At 42.1% G+C, this 24,748-nt stretch overlaps 2 protein-coding genes across 2 annotated transcripts in view; one reads left to right on the forward strand and one right to left on the reverse strand.

The window, feature by feature from the left end:
• Positions 1–2,619: 2,619 nt before the first annotated feature.
• On the forward strand, positions 2,620–7,545 carry LOC108901292 (nuclear receptor subfamily 0 group B member 1). The gene is given in 4 exon segments (XM_018702747.2): positions 2,620–6,018; positions 6,020–6,581; positions 6,995–7,050; positions 7,052–7,545. Coding segments are annotated over 4 exon segments (894 nt in total). The 5' UTR covers positions 2,620–5,928; the 3' UTR covers positions 7,238–7,545.
• A 3,676-nt stretch (positions 7,546–11,221) lies between these two features.
• Positions 11,222–24,748, reverse strand: part of il1rapl1a (interleukin 1 receptor accessory protein-like 1a) — a 139,792-nt gene continuing 126,265 nt past the window's right edge. The window contains 5 exon segments of the mRNA XM_051072180.1: positions 11,222–13,496; positions 15,048–15,218; positions 16,968–17,111; positions 20,007–20,152; positions 24,204–24,336. Coding sequence (XP_050928137.1) covers positions 12,775–13,496; positions 15,048–15,218; positions 16,968–17,111; positions 20,007–20,152; positions 24,204–24,336 — 1,316 coding nt within the window. The 3' untranslated portion in view covers positions 11,222–12,774.

Genomic DNA, 24,748 nt, shown 5'->3' on the forward strand with positions numbered 1-24,748 from the left:
ACATGTTAACCCCCCCCCCCCCCCCCCCCCACCAGGGTCCCACTCAACCTTGGGTAATTAGCTCATGTCCCAGTGGCATATGTTCAACACACAGTTTTTTCACAACAAGGACATTACAACTGCAGTGTCCCGCCTCTGCACTGCCTCTTGCTCACTCCCTCATGTTATTGACATTATGTTGCAGCGTGTTTATCCGTATTTGTGTATGTAGGCGTATGATACAAGTAATAATGAATTATTTTGAATGCTATAAATCTGACTTTGTACACACCTGTTTTGTGCTTTTTGATACATTTCATTTAAAGCTGTTATAATCAATAATTTTTATATGAACACCAGAAAAAAAAATTGATACAAATGGTGAGATCACCCAACTCTGCAGTTCCTCTCAACTGCAAGAGTGTTTTAGAAGCTCTAAAAAGGCTCCAAATGGCTACTGTATTAGTTACTTAGTTAGTGACTAACTGGTGAACATAGTGGTGTGTTTCGCTGCCAAAGAGTCAGATATTTCCCTTGGGAGTTTTTGGAGACCGTAACAGAACAAAAGGGAGATTGAATATTGGGCTTACATTTATCAGGAGGCCAGAAATGTGACTCAAAATAAAAACTAATGTTGCTCTTATGTGGTGGGTGTAACAAAGCAACCGTTTGCCAGAAAGTGTGCAATATAAACTTAATAGTGATCATGCCAGTGTTGTGTTTCTGCTGCCTCCTAGTGGTCAGAACATCTGCTAATGCAGACTTCATGTTACTTTTGAGATTGACCTCCTGTGGAAAATGACCCCATAGGTCATCTGTGCAAGCAGCTTACTACGACCTGAACGTTGCATCGTTAGATGACCTTCAGGTGGAAATTTTCCTTTTTCCTTCCTTTTCTTCAAGAGAGTGAAACAAGCTTTGGTTTACTGTACATTCATTGCTATTTTAAAGACAAGAACTTCTAGGTAGTCTGTATTCCCTAAAATGAACGGAAATCTTTCCTAATGTTACAACATGAACATATATCCTCAAAAACTAGAGCTTCCATACTTGGATGCAGTAAAGATTTTTAAACCCTGGCCTTTAGAGTTCATGCTGGAGTTCATTGCTGTTCTTATACTCCTAATATCTGTTGTGCCTAAAGTGCATCTGAGAGCCATTCTGACATCATTTGGGCTGTATTCACAAAAACTCTCAACCCTCACTTAATATTTACAAATGATTCAAGAGAGGGCCTAGAGACTTCTAGTTTTTCAAATCTAAATTCCTTTCAACTAATCCTTCATGTCAAAGTTTTTGTCACTGAGTAGCAGACTGTATCATTACTGGGCCATGTTGCACATTGTGAAAATGACCCACAAATGAACTGGGAGGATCTCAGTCATACATGGTTAGAACATTAAATATACCCCTCAGGTTTTCCCCATAGCATTTCTATTTCAATTGATGAATGAATAAAGAAAACTGGACAACCAGTTTCAATTGGTGTTCGTGTGACACATGTTCAAAACACTGCACAATGAAAGGATAAAAAAAACCCTGACACCCTGTGAAATACAGTGTTAGCACACAGGTGGTTCTTGTTGGCAGCTGGTTGCCAAGCGGTCTGGCTGAACACAAGACTCCCGTGCTCGGTTGGAGAGCGGCCCAAGGCTCCTGTTTGAGGGGCATCATGCCCTAGATGTATGTTACTGTGGCTCATCACTCCCTCCTTGTATCCACCCACAACTGGGATCTGAGTTACATGTGAAAGTAACGTTTGCCAAAAGAAATTTTCTAGCTGGTGTAGGGAATTACTGAGCTTTTTGAAAGATTTATGTCTAAGGAAGAGCCAGTAGGCTTAGTCCTGACTAACGTAAACAGGGTAGTAAAGTCTGAATGTTTAGGGAAAGACTAGCACAGTGTTGGGGGATTTGTTAATGATAATTAAAGCAGCACAGAATAATGTAGCCTGTGAATTCTCAAACTTGAAGAGTCACACTGATCACTTTAAACAGCTGCTGACATCTTGTGATAAAAAAAATGGAGCACTGAGATTTCTAATATGACCATCATTCTCAATCTTTTTTTGATCTTTGCTGTGTCTTTTCACATTTAGTTTTTTGCATTAATTTCAGCATTTGGTCTGTTTTTATAACTGCATTATTATCTTTTTGTATTCTCTGATTCACAAAGTAAAGGACGACAAATCAAAAAGAAAAAAACAAAACAAAACTGTGCACGTTACCTCAATTTTATCCAGGCTCATCTAAAGCAAACTTGTCTTCTTTCTTCCTCTCAAACACAAAAACACACACATACTCATACACCCTGCTGTAAGTTGGTGACATGAGTCCTTGGGAAGTGCAGTATTCAATTTGTAACTATTATGGAGACAAGGACACAGGTCCTTTATGTGAGCAGCCACAGAGAGAAAATGGAGGCAGTCACTATAGCAACCGCCAGAAGAGCGCCCAACAAATCAACAAACAATGCAGTACAAGACTTTTCCAGGAGAGCCATTTAATGCAAAGCCTTGAATCATACAAAGTTGTCCTCTTAAGTTTCTGAGACCTGTCTTGGACTGTCTGTGGGTGTCTAAGCCCCAAGTGTTTGGTAAAAAACCTTGTGTTTTTCTCTACACTTGCGTTTCAAGGCCGGCTCGGCTCAATTTGCCAAAGAGCTGTCTTCTTGGGTCATGGCAACCTGAAAGTTTCATTTGTGCAATCAGCCTTCAGGAAATGCTAACTGCTGCAAATGTACATGCGTAACAACACTCACCTTTTGAAAACACTTTGAGTATTTATTTGAGTGATTGCCATATTGAGAAAGCTGCAAATGTCAAAGTATTTGCTGTAGAGGACAGATTAAACATTGTTAGAAAATAAATTTGTTGTCAATTCAGATGAGAGGTTGTTAGAAATCCTCATGGATTCTGAAACAATTTTAGCCTTTAAGGAGGAGTTTGAACAGTTGAGTTCTTTCCTTACCACTTCAATCCCTGCTGTGTCGCTTCCCATGCCCCTCGTCTGAGTAGCTTCTTTGGTTCTGACCTTGGCCCAAATTTCAGCACTATAGCTGCAGCATGGCTGGTGCTGTCTGACTCGGACTGTCTGGGTGTCACAGCAATTTACTTAAGTAGGACAGATCACAGACAGATGAGGGATGTGTGTGTGTGTGTGTGTGTGTGTGTGCATTTAAACATCAACTATCAATTTGTTTTTACACTTCACTTTTGTACTCTTTTGGATCGTGTGCCCGCTGATATATCTGAGCACATCAGCCATTGGCAGAAAATGCAATCTTGTAGCAGAGCAGTAAATTTAGATATGACAAAGTCAGTAATGCTGGAATATGACAGTTACTAACACAAACGTTAACAGGGTGCTGTGTTTTGTGAGAAGTCTGCTTATATCCTTAAGGTTATTTGATAGGGCTGTGAAAGGGCCTCCCCATGCAGAGCCATTTTAAACTGGGCCTGGGACCAGCAGGCACACGGGCCAGAGAGAGAGTCTGCTCCATATCAAAGAAAAGTAAGAACAAACTCGACTTTTGAAGCTGATACCGTTTTATACGTGCAGTTCTTATGGACATAACCGTTGACAATCGAAAGTTGAAATTGCAACTCTCTCCACATTCATTCAGACAGGAGTCTGGTCTTGTTAGCCCAAAATGACCGCCCACCAAGATGGCTGACGAGTGGCGAAACTTGCCTCGAAGGACTTTGAGTTTAGCCTTGTTTACCAAATCAGCCAGGACTGGAATCTTAAGGATTATAACTTTAAGTAGCTTTCAGTTTAGAAAAATCCTCTTATTCATATTGTTTTCATTTTATTTGCCTTATTGCCATTTAATTTTAATGCTGAAGTGTTTTAATCTGTTTTCCTGAAGCACTTTGTAACTTTGTTTTGAAAGGTGGTGTATAAGTCTGAATGGTTGTTTGTTGCCTACCACCAGCAACCTAAAATGGATAAGCTGTATAGATAAAGAATGAATGAATATCATATCAGGTTGTTCCAGCCCTTAAAGCTCTAGGACATTTTTGGCTTTTGGCCTCTCTATTCATCATAGTATATTAATATTGTCATGTTATGTGCATCATTTTATACATTAAAATGCAGACTGACATATTTTGACCATTTTTGATCTTCACTAGAATTTTAAATATGGTCCTGTTGGTCTGACCAGCATGTTGCTTTACAACATATTGATGCTGTGGGCTTTAAGATTTTGAAGAAATATCTAAAGACATATTTCATTTGCTCTGTCAGATGTCAGAGTGGCGAGCTGCCTAAGAAAACCTTGTGAGAATGCAATGGAAAGACAAAGCAAGAAAAGAAGCACCCGTGAACAAGACAAAGAATGACTGAGCACTGTAGCTGTCTTTTCAACTCTGTGCTTTTGCAACAAGACATAATGTAATCTCTCCTTGAGACGGAAGGATTTTTATAACCTGCGCTGGCTGGGCCTTGAGCAGGAGAAGAGACAGGCTGAGTGAAGGCTGTTTATCCCACGGTGTCCTTGATATAAACATGTGAAAAATCTCTCTGTTTTCTTTCTCAGCTAAATCAATACAAAGACATTCGGCCTCTGAACAATGTTGTAGCATTACTGCAAAAGTTTTCCATCCTGCCTCCTGCTCATAGTCGTGTCCTTCGGCCAAACAGAGCAGGGGACACTGATGTCCAGCTCACTGCTATTTCATTAATGTTGCCATGCACTCAGTGTCATCCTTTCTTTACCCCGAAAGACGGCCTTCGACAAGACTGAGGGTATTTGTTGGGTGGCTGCAGCAGAACTGCCTGAATCACAACCTTTGCATTTGTATTATTCTTTCACAATTTTCCTCATTCTGAGAGCATCTTTGCTTGGTTTCTTTCTGGTTAAACTCCTTTGTAATCACTTCTAATTTTCCCAGAGCCGACCTCCTCCCTCCTTCCCTCCCCTCCCTCTTTCTCGGGTAGCAGTCAACCCTAACCTGTGATCCCTCTTAGGAGCAATTAAGATAAACCTCTAATTCATCTGCTTTATCCCGACCTGTCTTTCCCAGTCTCTCATTCACTGACCTCCACTCCTCCCCTTCTTCCAACCCCCCCTCCCCTCCCCTCCTCTCTCTGCTGCTCACCATCCTCCTTCAGTGACAGAAGGCAAGGAGAGCATTGAGTCATGACATCATAATTCACCAGCTCCTGTTTTCACGGTTAAATCAATATCAGTGTGTCCGAAGTCAAGGTTGGAGGCTGGCCTTCACAGCTCAGCTCTTCCCACTTCTTTCTCATAGAAAATCATATAAATTGTCCCTAAAATAATTAAGCCTTCAGATCTGTCGCTGGCCTATATTTTTTACCAGCTCCTGTCTGATAAACAGCGCTGCCAGAAAGTCAAGGTAATGCTGAGAATAGAACTGGGCTCTGATTCCTTATCTGTCTGTGCCTCTCTCCTCTTCCCCCTTGCTCTCTCAGTTAATTACACAATCTGCTTAATTAACCAGCCCTGTTGATTGTTGTTGTTTACCTTTAGTATTGTATGATAGTCTACATTGTTCCATCAGGCTGAAATGTGACACGTTTGATGTTTTATTTGAGCCTTTCTTAACCTTTCATGGGTGAGCAAAAGTGTAACTTAATGTTTATAATCTGACATGTTTTCCAGCAAAATCGCCCTTTTACAGTGCTGTGTGTTTCATATGTGGGAGCACTGAAGTGTGTGTGTGTGTGTGTGTGTGTGTGTGTTGGGGGGTGGGAGTGGAGAAAGAGGTGGTGCCTGAGCTTGGGGGAGGCGGAATATGCAATGAGTCTGAACGAGCTCTCCAAGCGCACTTACAGACGGGAGCTAATATAAACGTGCTGCCCTTCACTCGGGGCTATCTGGGGGCTAGGAAAACAGCGCTACCTGTGTCACTGACCTCCGGCGTTTCAAAGAGACAGCGGGACGCGCCGAGCTCCGGCCCATGTAGAGCGGCCAGCGGCCATGGCCACGCTGGAGGGCTGCCGCTGCCGGGGTGCAGGCGGCCGAAACAACAACAGTATCCTCTACAGCATTTTGAGGAGTGACAGTCTTTCGAACGTCCGAGGAGCAGCAGCAGCAACAACAGCAACAGCAACATCCCCAACAGCAACAACAAACACTGCAACATTTCCACAAGACTTCCTCCTCCTCCGCCCCAGCCTCGTTGCAGGAGCTCCGGCAGCAGGCTTGCTCCTGCGGGTCGTCGCGGCGCCGGGGCATCCTTCGCTCCCCGCAGGTGACGTGCAAAGCCGCGTCGGCGGTTCTGGTGAAGACGCTGCGGTTCGTGAAAAACGTCCCCTGTTTTCAAGAGTTGCCGGAGGACGACCAGCTGCTGCTGATCCGGAGCGGCTGGGCTCCACTGCTCGTGCTGGGGCTCGCTCAAGACCGGGTGGACTTTGAGACCACGGAGACCGTGGAGCCCAGCATGCTGCAGCGCATCCTCACGGGTTTGCCCGACAGGCAGAGCGAGGTTCCGGTCGGCCACAGCCGAGGGGCGGTCGGGGTCTCCGTCGTAGACATCGAAGCTATCAAAGCTTTCCTGAAGAAGTGCTGGAGCGTGGATATCAGTACGAAGGAGTATGCATATCTGAAAGGAGCCGTGCTGTTCAATCCAGGTGGGTCTGGGTTTTTTCATAGGCTACCTGTGCATCAGACCAATTTGACACAGGTGGGACACAGCTGAGTTTTAAGTGCAGACCATGAGAGCATCACACAGGCCATGTCATTAAAATAGGTTTGTTGATAAGCAATTATGTGTGTATATGTGTCAGCAGTTTGGTGTATTTGGAAATTATCGGTCTATTTAGAGACAAGAAGCATATTTAGTGAATGTTGCCTAAAGACAGCCACCTCTGTGTTAATGGGATAGAAGGCGCCATTAATCCCCCAAAATGTTAAAGTCCAGGTGATGTGTCACATTCAGGACTTTTGATAGTAATTGCTTATATTCACCTCAGGCTGTATGGATGTATGGACAAGATACTGAACTTTTCTCTCCACCCCCCCCCTCTCCTCTTGTTGACCCCAGATTTGGAGGGTCTGCGCTGCCTCCACTACATCCAGTCGCTGCGTCGGGAGGCGCACCGAGGCTCTGAACGAGCACGTCCGGCTCATCCACCGCGAAGACACGACGCGGTTCGCCAAGCTGCTCATAGCTCTGTCCATGCTGAGGGCCATCAGCCCGCCGGTGGTCGCTCAGCTCTTCTTCAGACCCGTCATAGGGACCGTGAGCATAGAGGAGGTGCTCATGGAGATGTTCTACGGGAAGTAGGGTCGCAGTCCCCAGAGGTCTGAGGTGAATTCAGCAGATTCAGGGTGGACTGAGATGCTCCAAGCTCGTGTTGGGTGGGTGGGGGGGAGTGAGGGCAGATGAAGAACTACTATGTGTGGGAGATCTTCAAAGGCTGTGCAACGACCAGCACAACCAAGACACTGTGTGTGTGCATGAGAGAATGAGAGAGAGCGTGCTGAGGGTAAGAGGTGTTATAACAGAGGAAAAATACAGAGCAGCTGCTTGAATTCCTAATTTATTTGTTTTTATATAAACTATTTTTCTATAATAAAAGGAATACTCCCTGAGCTGTTTTCTTGCTGTTCTTGTACTCTAGTGTGTGTGATATCAGCTCTTCCACTTCCCAGTGGGGCAAGTGTGACATCAGTCCCAGACTGCATCTCCTGCAGGAGAAATTACTGTATGTCTCAGTACATAAAAAGTGATAACTATGATGAACTCACAAATCTGACGTATATTACCTTGAAAAATCTCACTCAGGCTGATTCCTGTCAGCTAGTGCTTACAGCACTTATTGATATTCTGTTATGTGCTATGTCAACTTTTGGTTATTCACACCAGTAAAGTGTGTGAGTCATAGGGTTCAAGGGTGTGCAAAGTCTGAGACCAGTTCTTCCTGGTGAAATGCTAGGTTAGACCACCAGAGTGCAACAGTGCACCACATGCAGCAACTGTGCTGTGAACATGCCCCTCCACCTCTCACACACACAAACAGACAGACAGACACACACTCCACACACTCCACACACAGACAGGTGCAGAGATGGTGTAGGAAAAGTGCCTCAGGTAATGTTCCACCTGTCTCTCCAACTCTGGCCATTACAGTGTTGAATAGTGAGGGTGCACTCTAAAATGCCCCAGGTATAAAGTGGGACGATGGAGGACTTTCTTGTGAGGGAAAAAAAAATCTGTAGAGGAAAAGCATCAGGAGACTGCACAAAAAGGCAACAGCAGTTACTGTAGGCTTACAGCCTTATGCAGCATTAGGTTCCATTAATTCTATAGAGACCTGCGTGATGAAACACTGTACAACATGAATGTACACCTCAGACAATGGGGAAAAGACCTCCTGCTGCTACAGTACATACAGCCTGACCAAAATGATTTCACGGAGCTGAGTCCCTGGACATCTGATTTCCGCTTCCAGCAGCTATAATACTTAGTCACTGTTCAAAGGCCAGATGGCGTGTACCTGTGCTCGGTCCCTGTGGCTTTCTTTTGGCTCACTAATGACAAAATAACCTGGCCAGAAGGTTATGATTTTACATTTAGATTATACCCAAACAGGGATGGAAGAACTACGCAGACCTTTTACTTAAGTAAAACTAGCAATAACACAGTGTAGAACTACTTAACTTAAAAATATACCTTAAGTCCCCAAAGTCAAAGTACTCATAATGCAGGATGTTTTATGTCAGAATGATTATATTATGCATATTATATTATTATTGAATTATAATTATTAATGAAATCATGTGTACATCACTTTATCATTGCAGCTGGTAGGGGTAGGACTATTTTTAATTATTTAACATACTGCTGGGTAACTTAACTTAGAACAACATCTGAACCTGCAAAATAAATAAACATGGCCAAATAACTAAAAGAATGTAGTGGAGTAAAAAAATCTAATAATTGTCTCTGAAATGTGGTGGAGCAGACATGGAAGTAGTCAAAGTACAAGAAACTCGCAACTGTAATTACATGCAGTACTTAGTTACATTCCACTGCTGTATCCAAATAAAGAAGAGGGAGTGAAGAGGAGATAGATTAAAAGAACGAGACAGAAACATACATCTTCTCTGCTGATAGAAAACTTCGTTCTCAGTCAGGGCACCACCTGACCCTGAGATGACCTCTTGTGCCAACATATGGAAGCTGAGGGTGTGTGTCTGAGCTGTGCAGGGCAGGAGGAGGTATACTGTTTCAAAAGTCACAAAGCAGGAGGGTTTCAGCGAGCGAACACACTTATTAACCTGCTCTTTGATGCAGAGCGAAAACCGGTTACGAGAACAATGGCATCATCAGCCACATTTCCCTGTCTGTCCCAGTTCAGCACAATATAACTGTGTGCAATGGGAAAGGAATGCCACTGTGACAAAAGAGTCGCAGAAAGAAAAAAAAAAAAAAAAAAAAAAAAAAAAAAAAGCAGCCAGGCCTTGAAAACATGAAACACCAACTGATAACCATGTGAGCACACTACTGATAATTCTCACACACCTCCTGGTGGTCTGATAAGACATTACAGGGAAAGACTAAAATGACACACAAACACACACAGACACTCTTGTGCATATGGTCCATTGGACTTTGCTTTGAAGACATTTTTATTCCTGTCTGCCTCCTCTACATGTTCCCTTTTGATAGGGCCTATTTTCTCTCCAATTAAGTCCTTAATTGCTCTGGGTAATAAAGAGTCTATTAATCCTGTGTCTGCTAATAAAACTCCAGCTGTCTGGTCAGAGGCTGCCAACACGCAACAGTCATCAGCTCCACTTGTGGTTGACAACATGTTATGCATGCTTGCACGTGTGCACGCCTCCAAATGTTAGCATGTTACATTAAAAAACAAAAGTAAATTCTAGTGGTTTTGGTTCAGTTATTTTATTTTTTTATTGATACCGCTGTAACTAATTTGTCTTTGTGTTTGCATAGTCATCAGAGCTTTATATCCCCTTCTGTGCACTCTAGCACAAACAAAAAAAGTCCATCCTCTTTCCTTTACAGTGACAAACTCAGCCTTTCACTCACTTTATCCCTCTCCTCTGCCTTTCACTCTGCCAGCATGTCCCTGTCTTTTTCCCCTGACCCAGTTTCTCTTTTTGTCTGTTCTCTCTCCTGGGATTGACAGAGAATCAGTAAATCTGCTCTCTGTGTTTCTGTGTTTACCAGCATTCAATCACAAACGCCCCTTGTACGTAGTGTTTATCCCCAGGAGATGGCACTGTTTGGCAGCACTCAAACACCACTGTGTTTATGCTGCTAAGCAAAAGTCAGGCATCAAAATGAGACTCCCTGGCTTTAAGCCAAAAATATATTTGGCGCATTAAAACAAAACAAACAAAAAAAGTCAATCCATTTGTGTGATTTCTGCTTCTATCTAACAGGATAGATAGATAAGGAAAAGGAGGAGAGAGTAAAGGAGAAAGCATGCAATAAATGTCCCCAGCCAGTATTGAATCGGGGAAATGGTCATTATATAGTATGCATTTTAACCTAATCGGCCTCAGAGATCACCAAATCAGGTCATATTCCCATCATAACCTTCATTATTACACGCTGTCTATTTGCTGACCTTTCTCCTTGCTGTAAAACGTTGTAGTATTATGTTATTAGTTTGGTTGGTTCTTGAAAGTCAAAGAATAATTGGAGGAAGAACACAAACAGTCCAAACATGCATCTGGACATTAGCTCCTTCCTACTGTCCTCTGGGTAGAGTATAACATACCTTCCCATGTTTTACGGTGAAGTGTCGAAGCACTGTCCCTTTAGAGGTTGGTTTTGGGTTTCTAAATTGAAATGCATTTACCTTGCAGTTATTTAAAACAATAATCACAGAGACCAGATGGAGTGAAAAGGGCTGTACGTGCAAGCTCAGACTGTTTTCAGGCTGTTTAGTACTACAGTCTTCTAGAGCTGGCCACCAGCAGTTGCAAGTTTTGTTCTGTGGTGTTCAAAGAAATTTCATCAGTATCTGGAGACAATGACACTTTTTCATTTTCCCTGAGTTTGATCTTCTACTTATTCAGCTGACAACTTTTCAACCCATTAGCTGACTGTCACACAGATCATAAACAAGTCATAGAGAGCAATGAACTTTCCATTAATGTGACTATTATAGGGTAATTGGATGTGTAACGGATGTTTGGAATTTCTGACAAAAAACAGTCAAACTTAGACACACACACACACACACACACACACACACACACACACACACACAAAAAAAAAAAAACATCAAAAGGAAATCAATGTTTTTAATGTGCAGTGAGAAAGTAAGGGCAACTGATAATGATTGTGTTTCTATAAAGATAGACATTTCTTTCCAAGTGAAAATCGTGTTTATATATTTATATAAATATCTATATTATATATAGAATACATATCTATTTGCTATGCATACTCAAAAATCACACCTTCAAATATATTTAAAAAGTCTTTCAAAACACAAATGTTTTCTTTTCTTTCCTTAAACATGAACTATCCATATGAACCAAAGTAATTATCAGGATGGGAATAATATGTTTTAAAAACCAAAACATTGAAAATGCTTTACTTTTGAATCTAGAACAATAGAGGACATATTTTTTTTGTGTGGGATTCAAAAGCCACCTTAACCTCTTAACAAACCAGGAATCACATTGCAAGGATACAAAACCAGCATAACACTTATACACAAATCCCCTTTCTATGGTAGATGAAATGCAAATAAGTATGACTTCTCAAGCAAACTCTTTTCTGTTATAAAAATAGAATTCTTTTTAAAATAATCTACAGATTTCTTTTTAAGGTGAGGCATTTCACTATCACTCTAAAACAGCAAGGCTGTTTGTTTCAATAGAAAATATGAAGCTTTAGAGAGAGATCTGCCAGTCTATCGGTCTATCTGATTGGAGAGGACTAGCACTGCCCTCCAACCGCTCCTCCTTCTCGGTCTCACAAGACGGTATATTTTTGCCAGCTCCTCCTTCTTTTTGCATATTCTATGATTTTTTAAAAGAGAGTTTCCTTTTAAACTAGATACACCTTTTACAGGTAAACAAAAAGAAGTTTCAGCTCCTCAAAGCTCCTGAAATGTCCAGGCAATTCCAAAAGTGTTAAAAAAAAAAAGTTCTCTTAAACTACACAACGGTTTAAAAACGAACAAACGAAAGAACACAACAGCGCAGGTACATGGACATACTGGCTTTCCAAACAAGCGCGTTGAAATAAGAATAAAAAAAAACTAACTAAAAGGAGAAAACAATAAAAAATATACAACTCTGTATAACAAGTTAAAGCAAAGTCCTACGGTAGAGAAGGCAACAAACATGATTGAATAAAACAAACAAAAGAACAAAACAGGAAAACACTGATGCTACAAATAAATTGAAATATATGTACAAGACCCTGTTTTCCTTGTGTTTGTGTGTATGGACATTTGTGAGTGTATGTGTCTGCATGTGTGTGCACAATTGCCATAGAGTGTTGGTTCTTTTATGTGGAGTTTTTGCGAGTCCATCTCTCGCTAGATGATGGAACAGTGTTTTCATTATATCTCCTGCGGTTTCACATAGAAAACATCCCCTGTAAGAGAGGTGCTGTCCTCTTGAAAAAACAGGGGTAGCAGTGTCCAAAAACCTGCTGTGTCTCCATTACTTGCTGCTAGCTAAACGACAGTTGGAACTGAATAGATCCAAAACACTTTTCAACCAAAATCGCGAGCATGAACTATGTTTCTTAGAGCTACCAGACTGAGCCCAGCCACGTCTGATCCTGACTGATCTTCCCACAGCTGCTGCTGAGCCGGTTCATCATTACCAGATGACGCTGGAGATGCTGGTTTCTCTTGGCAGCAGAGGGAGCATGGCGTTGTTAGCGTGCGCCTCCTCCAGGCTGTGCTCTCGGCTCTTCCCTGGAGGCCTCTGTCCATTCAGCAGTGTTAGTGGGATGTTGCAGTAGGTGTGCTGGTTCCCCAGAGAAGAGAGAGGTGGCAGGGTCCCTCCTGGGGGTATGTCATACTCGTAGCTGCGGTAGTAGTGTTTCTGCCTCATGGTGGTGTGGTAGGTGTTGTGGAAAGAGGAACGCAGCTCCGGGTGGGCGGTGGCCATGGCGGTGGAAGTGGCGGCCGCCATGGAGATGGCAGAAACGGTCTGCAGCTCTCCGAAGGGGCCCTGCTCGCTGACGTCCAGCGCCGGCTCGTGGGTGAGCATAGGCACCGTGCGCCTGAACGGCATCTCGTACTGCAGCTGCTTCCAGAACTTGGAGTTGAGCTTGTTGCTCTTGGGGCCGCGCCACTTGATGACAGTGAGAGTTTTAATGGTATGCTTAAGAGCCTCTACCTCCTGGTAGTTCATGATGCCGCGCAACTCGGCGCACTCGATCAGGATGACTTTGATCTCGCCGGTCACCAGCATGTTGCGCAGTCGCGTCTCCAGCTCAAAGATGCTCCAGCCTCGACGCACCACATAGTTGGGTGTCATGACTATGATGAGGCGTTTGCTCTGGTCGACACAGCGTGCCACATCCTCTATGTAGGCTGTAGGGAAAAAAAAGAAAAGAAAAAGAATTGAGAGTGGAGAAACAGCTGAGTCATTTAGAAGCTTTTGATTTTATTTAATGAAGACAGGACCAGAACACAGAACAATGGTGGATGAACATACAGCATCAAACACAAGACACAAGACAATGACAAGTGCCTAGTTTGTCTAAGCTACACTCGTCTGTAGTTTATAGTGTGAACAGAAAGACATAAGGACAGTGTATGTGTGTGTAGACACATATCCGAAAGCAAGGTGTTTGTGAAGCCAAATATGTCTTTAGTTCTAGTGTGGTGTAAAGCATTGTTCTGAGTGGAGAGCAGATCCAAAGACAAGGCTAAGCACTGCAATAAAATGGCTGCAGATGACGGGTGGGAGGGCAATAAGATTAGGCGGAGCTGCTGTCTAGTGAAGGGGGCCTGATGTTTTAGATCATACAACAGCCCCACTCTAAGTGTTTCTTTGAAACTTCCTAGGAGCAGGTAAATGGCAGCAGTTGACAGGAGAGGAAAAGACTGAGGGCGAGTACCTCCAAAGAGTCGTGTGTCATCCTGGTAATGCTCATTGGTGAGACCTAAACATAAACATTTTAACATTCAGGTCACAGGCAGAACACAGTACAGACAGAAACATACTCAACAACAGTCGTAAATGTGGCCGCCGTTACTGGCTCGTCTATTTCACATATGATTAATCACATTGCGTGTTTCTCTGATTGGACATTCATCTGCAACGATTTTGCTTGGCGCTGATGCTGGCGGCAATTTTCTTTTGATTAAAGGATAGAGGCAGCTCAGTCAGCAGGGCTCAGAGCCTTTGCACATTTCCCACTGATGTTTAATTCTGTCTGGACCAACTAGGACGTGTTTGCGTTTTATCAGTTCCACATGAAGCCTACAGAACAAACACACAGCAAGCACTACTAACTAGAGCACACTGTGTACTGCTGGCACAGACAGCACTACTAAACAGAGTTAGCACGCATGAGAATATGTTCAGACAGAATTTTCATGGATTTATTAATGCGTGGATGAAAACCAGGGAAGATGATAAATTTGTTCAATATATCAGCTCCTGGTACACACTGTATACTGTATTCCCATATCTGTAGTACACAGCATGGGAACAGCCAGGGAGGAATACTATAAATGTATAATTTCATCCAGAGAGTTTATGAGAGGATGCAAGAAAACTGGCTCTGGTTGACAGTTTTCAGTCTTTTTCCCCCTTTCCCATTAATTTGGAAATTTGGAATAATCAGCTTTAATTCATCACTTCTAAGTGTGGATATACTCTGCTTGAGTTTTGCTCTAAAAGCACAGAACACATAAGACAGAGACAGTGAGAAACAACACCGAAGACAAACAATACACAACAACAACAACAAAAAAAAAAAAAAACACTTCATACTACAACAAAGCGTAAGAGGTGTGTCACACATTGCAGCAGCTACAGCAACTGTAAATGCCCTCACACTCCACCACAGTATGTTAACTTGAACATACGGTACGTGTGCTAGCATGTTTTACGCAGACAGCTGTAGTGCTTACTTCCTGTTGGAATGAGGTCTCGATCTGGGATGAAGAGTTTGTAGCCGTAGTGTTTCTCCAGGACGTCAGGGAGGATCTCCAGGGCAAAACGTTCCTCCTCCCTGGTTTCCTGACTCCACTGGTCGGGGTCCACTTTGGTGTAGGACAGGTACGCATCGTAGTCTTTGTTTTCTGAAAAAACAGAGAGAAACAATAGGGAGTGGCTCATGAAAATAGCTGCATTACATTCACTGACATCCAACGAAAAACACAGAATGTCTCTTGAGTCCCTGTGAGACAGTCAGAAACCTGGACATACACAAGATAGATGTATGTGGACACCTGGACATTACACACAAATTTAACTACTTGTCATTAATTTATAAGTGCATCTATCCATCTAAATATAGATGCAATTTCATTGCTTCAATTTTCTCCTTTTTCAAGAAAGTTTGTTTTTCATCAGGACACCAAACCTCTGATATATTTTATATGTAACTTTAATATGCCTCTATAAAAGCCACCACTCCTCTGGGAAGGCTTTCCACAAGATTTTGGAACCTGGCTTCTGGGATTTGTTCCCAGGCCTGGCTCACAGTCTACGTTCCAGTTCATCCCAAAGGTGTTGAATGGATTTGAGGTAAGAGCAAATTGGAACAAAGTGGCCTAGTTCAAGATTAGGAATATAAAAAGAGTATGTGGACAGTGGTATCTGTATAATTTTGGCTATGTAGTGTATATGAAAAAAACAAAAAACAAATTGGGGTAGATAAATCATGATTCAAGCAATACTCTCTTCCCCACCTTGAAATGATTTCCCAAAAGACAGTGGGAAGAACTGAAAAGGCAGAAAATAGACAAGGAGAAAAAAGAACTACTGGTGACATGTTCAGTAAGTCCTAGTCATTATGCTCTGTAGAAACTGGAATGTGGGCCAGCCAAAAAGGGAAGATGGGCTTTTTCATAAACTCTTTGAGGAGCACATGCAGCTTTGAAACTGGAAAGGCCAGGGCTGCACTCAATGAGGAACCAAACATCAAACAACGCTTTCAAATTAGCAACCAACCTTGCAAATTAACCACCTAGCAAACTTGGAAAATCAAAAACAGCTTGTATCAGTGGTCCCTGACGGTATGACTTAATCATGTGGAAGTTTGAGTCAACAAAACAGTGTGTAATAGATAATTCATGCTACTGTAGAAACCCAGTGATTTAAAAATGAGTTCAGTCTTTCCAGAATTTTTTTTGAAAAGACAGCTGAAAGGCTCAAAATACAAAGCAAAAAAAAAAAAAAAAAAAAAAAGAAACATACTGGGACACAAACAGATGAATCCTTTACTGACGCAGAAGTTAACTATGTTCTGTAAAAAAAACAAGAAGTTGCCCTCCAATTCCAGGCTATTTATGCTCCTGTTTGCCGCTCAGGGAAGGAGCTTCGGAGCCGATCTAGTCCCCATGTACCGCTATCTGGCCTTCAACAGCAGAGGGAGGGCATCATTCCATGACATATTGAGACTGATCTCTTTTTAAATGGGCAACAAATTGAAAATCTGTCTCCTGTCTTCCCTATGCAGCCATTGCAGCAATGTACACACACAATCACGTGCACACCAACAGCAGAGAGACAGAGGGAAGGAGAGAGGGAGGAAATGAGTTGCTGTCACTGAGATAGAACCGGAAAAGACATCTGTGTCTACCAAGGACTGTGTTATGGATGAAGGCTTTGACAGAACACTCACATACACTGACACGCGCATAAAACCGTATGCACATGGGTAAGCAAATGGAACACTTTCGCACACATGAAAACCCACAAAGGTACATACACAGTTATCAATGGCTGCTGGACACACCAGTTTGAACAAGAAAGACCTGATGAAAAAAGGACATCGGGGAGGTGAGAGAGGATTTTTAATTTTTTTTTAGATGCTCTGTCTTTACCTCCATCCACGTCCTCGCTGCCAAAGTGCCTCCGATAGAAAAGCATCAGCTCGATCTTGTAGCATTTGTAGAGGGAGATGAGAAAGATGAGCAGCAGCAGGATCGCTCCCAACCCTCCTGCCAGTTCCACTGTGTACATGAGCTCTGCTGATGGCAACACACACAGACCAGAAGACATTCAAAAACACTGGTGAACACACAAAAAGAGGTTACTGATTCTGCACCAGGTTGGACTCAAAGGTTGTTTTTATTCGCCATCATTTTTTTCCTTTTAAACTCAGAGACTGAGACAGTTAAAGCACACAACTACATTCGCAGGATGGCCCGACAGTCGTCAGTATTTTCATAGCTCAGCTCAAAGTGAAGCGGCATCAATCATCAGTGGGAAGGGACGGGAGGCTCATAATGAGTTTGGGAAAAATGAGAGGGCACAGTGCAGGGAGACACAGGGAAAAGAAAAGGAGATTATGAGAAATTGGATTCATTTCTTTGGAGCAGCGCAGCAATGACACAGCTCTGCACTCTGGCTGTTGTCCATAGTGGGGCTTGTGACAACTCTGGACATGGATGGAGGCATTTTCAAAACAAGAGGCTTCAGTTTATTCATCTCACTTACTCCCTTCTCCATCAAAACCCTTCTTCTCTCTTTGGCATTTTCCTTTCTCCCTCTTTTCTCTCTCTGTCTTTCTATTCATTTCTCATCTCCATTATCTTCCCTCCGTGTCCCCAGAGACCCAGCTCGCAGAAGGATGAGTTATGGTGTGTATTAAAGCAGCATTTACCTGGTTGGCTCAGCTAGGCTGGTTCACCTTATATCTCTGTCACACTGTGGGATGGAACCACTGCATGGCTGCCATAGCAACTGTCATATACTCCATATTATCACAGATTATGTATTGTGTACAGGTACATACGGTATCTTTACAAGTCATAAGAGCATAAGCAGGAAGTCAAGAGATGTATATTTTTATTAAAACAAATTCAAATTGCTCCAGTGGCACAAGATATTCTCACTTGTTTTCAGTGTAAGTCATTTTCTTCTGGCAATTTTCTCTACCACAAGCAGAGTCATTGTTACTTTCAAGATGATCCCACTTATTTGAACTGCTAAAACATGAGGCTGCATCAGAAGGAAGTCAAGTTATTTAATCACACAGTAAGATTTTTGTTGTTGAATCAAGACTGGGTTTATCTTACCCCAAAAAGGTTTAATTCAAGACTTAATATTAGACTAAACAATGAGCGTGTTAAAGGAATAGTTGGACATCTTGGGAATATGCTGCTTTGCTCTCTTGTTGATAGATGAGAAGATTGACAGATATGCTGTATCAGTTGGTGCAGTATCCTTTGTATTTTCATATAAATTATTTTTCAATAAAAATGAATACTGTCTCACTGTTTTGGTTCTTTTTAATATGCATTTATTGGCCTTCTTCTAACAAATCAACAGCAAATATCCTCACTGCCTGAGCTGTTTATGTTTCACTGACCACTTCCCTTCTGCCTTCTCTCTTTCCATTCCTCTCTTTCTTCTGAGATGGAAGGAAAGGCAGCCAGCAGGGACATTCATAAACCTGCTGCAGGGCTTATGAGTGATGCATTCTGGGAGGGGAAAGATGAAATAAACATGAGAATAATGTGGATGGGAAAGACAGACAGAGGGAGAGAGGGAGGGAGAGAGCGAGCTTAGACCCCTCTCCTCTGAAATGCTGCTTTGACAGGCGAGAGTTAAATGAAGCTGTCTCCATTCTACAAAGACCACTCAAAAGGAATTGGGCCGTCTATAAAGGACGGTCACAGAGACAAAGATTAAAGCGAGGAGACAGACAGATAAAGACATAAAATGTAATTGTATGCTGAAGTTATTGGCCTGTTGGGAAAAGCTGAGGACCAATTTGCTGTTTAAACAGCCTCAAATTACCGCTCATTGTAGGATGACAACCAGTGCATGAAAAGAGCTTCAGACAAGTCATGCTAGAGAGCCAAAATAGCTACACAGCTGCTGGGGCACATGTAGAGAGAAACAACATGAACAAATTGAGCACAGATTGCTAACACAAGCGTGGATGGAGGAAGAAATAAAAAATGGACCAGATATAAAACAAGACACGCTGTAAGGTCTCTACCCCCATTCATACCTGTATGGTAAGGAAGGGACAGAAATAATTACTGTTAAGTTAAGTTACTTATCCCACAGTAAGATTTTTGTTGTTGAATAAAACTGTTAAAGAGGTTAAAAAGGTTAATTTTACCCCAAACAGGTTTAATTTAAGACTTAATATTTAAGACTTAATAATGACTGTGTTAAAGGAATAATCCAACATTTTGGGAAATACATTACTTTCGTGTCTGTTTTTGGCCATTTTGGGGCAGAATAAACAAGCTGTAAACACAGAATTGCTCAGTTTTGCTCTTAAACCAAGTCATGAGGTCTTGAGGTAAACTTCTGTCTCTTGAGCAGGTAAATGTGCTACTTTTGTTCAGTGACTGTGTGTGTCAGTTGTTTGGTGCTGGGCAGGTAGCAGCTTTTTAGAGCTTTTTATCTAAAAACAGGCTGCAGAACAGTAAAGTTGAAATCAAAACAAATTAAAAACACTCCACAGAGCTGAGGGGAACTACAGAGTCAGAATTCTCTGTAGGTCCGTCACTATGAGCAACTCCTTTCACATTACACTTTCATTGTTAATATGAAATATTGATTAGAGCAGCTTTAAGCTTTGACACACCAGTGGTTTCAGTAACAAACCCATGCTGTGCAGCCAAATTTACTTGTTTAATCTAGTGCAAATCTCAAAGTTTCCATTAATACCAAATGTCAGGCTGAATTTTGGGAAATGTGTATAAAATCTATTCTAGACATCTAGAATATTTGTATTTGATGAAATGGTGCAGCCAGGCTTTTAATCTTTCATTAATCATATAGTTTTCCTGATGAGTTGGAACAAGCTGATACAGAATATATATGAGGCAGTCAGACGGTAAAATAAAATGCAAAAACACTCCACACAATCACAGTGGGAAACGTCAAAGAGCCCTTACCCCGCCTGAAGAGCTGGATGGTAGCTTGGCGGCGGCCATTACCATTTTCCACATAACAGGAATAATTCCCCAGGTCCTCCTCCTCCAAGGAGTCAATAGTCAAGGAAATGGCTACTTCCTGTTCACCAAGATGCTCCCTGACCACCCTGCAAGACAAACAAACAATAAGAAAACTTTCTGAGCAATGTTTCAATGCAGCACCAGTTTTGGAAACATATGGCATGTGGCTTGTTGAAGCAATTTCCCCGTGATCTGTACAATACGAGAACATGTGCAGTATTTGATGGGACTTCAAGAGTCACGATCTTGAGTGCAGCAGTCACAAAACATATTGTGTTACAATGAAACCCCCTTTGTGTTACTGTAAATACTTCACAGTATGTTAATTTCTTTCTCTGCACGCAAAACATATGAGAAATGAAAATCAATAAGGACTCTTTCTTGGCATGTGCGGGGGGGAAAAAATCAAATAACGGCGATGAGAGGGAGATCTTTTTATAGCGGCTGCCATGGTAACGGCGAGAAGGAGAGAAAGTAATATTCCATAAAGTAAATGAGTGCCCCCCGCCGGGCTGGTTGAGCCTGATGGAGAAGGAAATGGGGAGATAATGCTCCCTCCTACCTTAGACACACTATTTAGTCCACTTTTACAGCATCCTCAGAACAAATGACACTTTGGAGGAAACAAAGCGCAAATTAGAAAGAGATTCACCTCTGTTTATTGCTGTGTGTGTGAGTATGTGTGCACTTGTATGTATCTTTTACAGTCTGTGCTAATAACGGCTATGAGTTGAAAAGGAGTGGGATGAGGAAAGAGGCGAATGTGTGTGTGTGTGTGTGAGTATGCTTTTGAGCATGGAGGGGTATAATGACTCTCAAGCATCTCTCTTCTCTCTCGCCTTCAAGCCGATAAACTGCACATAAGGACAGCTTGTTGGGGAGATTTGGCATCGGTAATTGAAAGTGTATCATGGGCTTTGCATAGAGAGGCTGAGGCAGTGCTGATGATATTTGTAGTTTCAGCTGAATTTGTTGTGCAATGGGTTGGGGCGCTGTAAGGGAAGGAGGCATGGGAATAATTCATGTCTCTTCAGGGAGTGGTGGTTACTTTGAAGTCTACCATTTTACATTACTATACTGTATGAGCTGGCACTGCTCACTGCCATACAACCTGATGGATATCAACCCCTGTTGTACAGCTGAGCCTCAAATGGAAATGATGAGGACATAGAGTTAGAGCAGGTGAAGCACATAGATACAGATAGCTGAATGACAGGTCATAACACACACACACACACACACACACACACACAGATGGGCTGCATCTACTGCAATGTTTCTAGTTATGTGAACGAGACTCACAAAGGTTTCGATTTGTAAAATTCAGTGTAAATCTTTGTAGAACTGTAAAATCCTCTACTTTCAGAACAGAGTTAACAGAATGAGTTAATTGTGAACATTTTCTCAAGCTATGGCTGCTGCAGGCACTTTTTCTTTTCAATATTCTCACTCTTCCTTATTAGCAAAACCTCTGTGTTTGCTCATTTAGTGATCAATTTCCCAACTTATTCACTCCTTTTATACATTCACATCAGCGTGCACCTGCAAAACACCAACTGAACTGGGTCAACAACATATTGATCACCTCCTTTATTATGCTGAGCCAGATTTGTTTTGCTAATTTATTAATCTCTGCATGCTATGCTAATGTCCAGTCATCCGTGCTATGATAACAACAATAGCCCTGTCCCGCTGGCACAAATGAGAATTTATGGGCTTGGGTTACCATAGAAATGAACTCCTCAGAATCAATAGGCTCTGAGTTTGGTAAATAAATGCCTGCAGAAAGTCTGAACCCAATGTGTGAGTGCTCCTTTCTAAGTTCAAGTTTGGCTGCTGATGCATTAGAAATAAAGCCAAAAGTGTGTGGGTGCCAGCCTACAGAGGAGAGGTAACCCTTAGAAACATGCCCACTGTATCTGAAAGGGATTGGCTACAAGGTAAGCACAGATTTGTTCATGTTTAGTTTCTCCTATCCAATCTCTCCATTTCTCCCTATCGTTGCCTGGGCTGCATCTCTGGCTGCCTGAATGGAGGTAAAATCAAGGCTCTGGCTGGACCCGAGCAAGGCTGGGTTAGCCGCATCAGCAACAGAGAGCGGGTGATCAAATACATTATTGATCCACTGTATGAAATATCGGTATGAATTATTGAAACGATAACCCCTCAGCCAGTGAGTGAGGGAATCCTGGTGTCAGGGAGTATTGGAGGAAGAAAGGGAGAGAGAGAGACATGAGAGCAGCAGTGGCGGATAAAATGAAATTTGTCTCTGTTGCCTGTTCATATCAGTGCACAAGCAAACTCACTATCACAGATGTGTCTTCTTTGCTTTCCTCCTCAGTGACTTCTACCATATTTCTTTCTCTCTCCACCTCTTTCCTGTCTGCTCCCTCTTTCTTTCTCCACCTCTCCATCTCTTCCCCTCCTACCCCTCCTCCTGAGCTCCCCTTGGACCATCTGCATGCTGCTATAGGTGGGTGCAGCCGGGGAGATAGTGATAGCGGCGGCGGTGTGAAAAATGGCGGTTGTTAACCATCTGACAGGGCTGTCTCCCCAGAGCTGCAGCCTCTCCAAACAGCCCTAATGGGAAAAATGCACATGGACCAGGGAATGGACTTGTTTAAATGCGTTACACCACTAGGAGGGAGAAACATGGAGATGGGCTTGTTTTAAATGTCTTAGAAGCCTGAGAGTGAGGCTTGATGGGTATATTTTACAAGATTTCACAGAAATGAGACAGTAAGAGAGAGCAAAGTACAGAAATTGCTTTTTTTTTTTTTTCATCATTCATCTGTGGCACACAAAGTTTGGACAGATGTACATGTATGTGAACAGAAAAGAGGGCATGGCCTTGCAGTGAAACTGTGGTTTCACAGTGTGGTGGCGAGTGTAAACCATCAAATGTGCACCCTGTTCTGCAGCAGATAAACTGGAAGTTAAAGAACAGTGAGGAAAAAGAAATTCTAGAAAGAAAATATTAAGAGAAAAACAAATTTCTTTATTTTGTATTCCTCTGTTTGGTTGCCTGTTTTTGTTTATGCTTTGGCTGCACATTTTTAAACAAAGCATCTTGCAGATTAAATAAAATCAAATCAAATCACTGAAACTGAAAATCGAGAGAGAGCCAGAGAACAAGTCCATCAGCCATGACAGTTTATAGTTCATGACAACTGATGACTTAAAGGTCAGTGCTGAACCTTACATAACTACTATATCAGCTACAAGACTTGCGACAAGAATTGCCTATGTTAGATAATCCACTGTGACACAACTGAAAACCTTTATTATCTTTAGACTGTTGTCAGAGCTGGTAATGCAGCTGTGCACAAGGACTGGTTGGAAAACTCTTTTCATGTGAGTGTCCAACCTGACTTGAAAAAAACAAACCTTTTAATACAATATCACTGTTTCCTTTTTCAGTGTAGAGGATTTTTTGACTATGTAGAGGCTAAATGCAATGACTCTTGTAATAATCAATATGGCAATGCAGCTGCCATATTTTGCTTTCATGCAATGCCACCTTTAGGGCTGTTTAAATTATTCTGATATATGGTACATGTTGATGTCTGTGTGCTAAAAAGAACCTACACCCTTGGTTTTTGTGAAACTGAAGTCACTTCATAATGCAGTAAAAATACAGTAAGTATTTTGCCACCTTACAGTCATGGGTTCATTTGAGTTACACAGATATTGTGATGTATAATAGATTACAATCTTTGCTATATATGCGATGTGATGTATACAGTTATATTGTTTCCTTGCACAATGTAGCGTATTATGAGTCATCCTGTTTCCACCTGCTTGCTGGTGCACTTTCATGGGACAATAAAATAATTTAAACAAAGGAATTAAGGTGACAAAATGAATGACTAATAATCTAAAACAGGCCTCAAGTCTCTGCGTGATGTTTATACCATCGCATACTAAATGGAAATCAGCAGCTGCTTGGAAGGCAGCGTGTAAATCTGGGAAACAGTTGGTTTAGAGTACGCAATTTGGAGTTAATGGGCTAAAACATGCAAAACCATTGGTATCATCCTTTAATATTTTCCAGTGAATTTATCACCCTGCGGCTGTAAATTCCTCATTACTGCCAAGTCCAATAAAATTATGTTAACTCCAGAGGTGGGTTCTTACTTGATGTCACTCTCCTGGACTCTCTCTTCATCTAGGTCTTCTATGAACTTCTCTCCCTTCATCCAGTAGATGAGCGGGCTGACGTCACCGCTGTAGCCAAAAAACGCCCGGCAAGTCAGGTTCAAAGCGCTCCCTGCAAAGACAGAGGATGACATGCTGTCACACTTAATTGTCTTTTTTTATGACATGCATCTCATGTGCTTGTCCCAAAAATTGTATTATATCGTACAAGCACCTTCAAAATCAGTCAGTGACAGCAACGTGTCATGAACATTCACGATTCTTTGTAATTTGTGCATCACACACACATATGCTGGAGCACACACTTGCCAGCACTAATAAATGTACACACATAGAGATATGTTGAGAGAGGTTGCATGAGAGAAGGTGTATAAATTAGATGGTTATGCACCCTCAGCAGATCTTTGGGGACATCCCTGGAAATGTTTTAATTTGTTCATGTAAGTAGCACAAACATACAGTACTCTGATCTGAGTTCAAGTAAACAGTAACGAACACATGAGGGCACTCAAGAGCTTCTTAAA

This window comes from Lates calcarifer, linkage group LG1 (assembly GCF_001640805.2).
Source record: "Lates calcarifer isolate ASB-BC8 linkage group LG1, TLL_Latcal_v3, whole genome shotgun sequence".
NCBI classification, from domain to species: domain Eukaryota; kingdom Metazoa; phylum Chordata; class Actinopteri; family Centropomidae; genus Lates; species Lates calcarifer.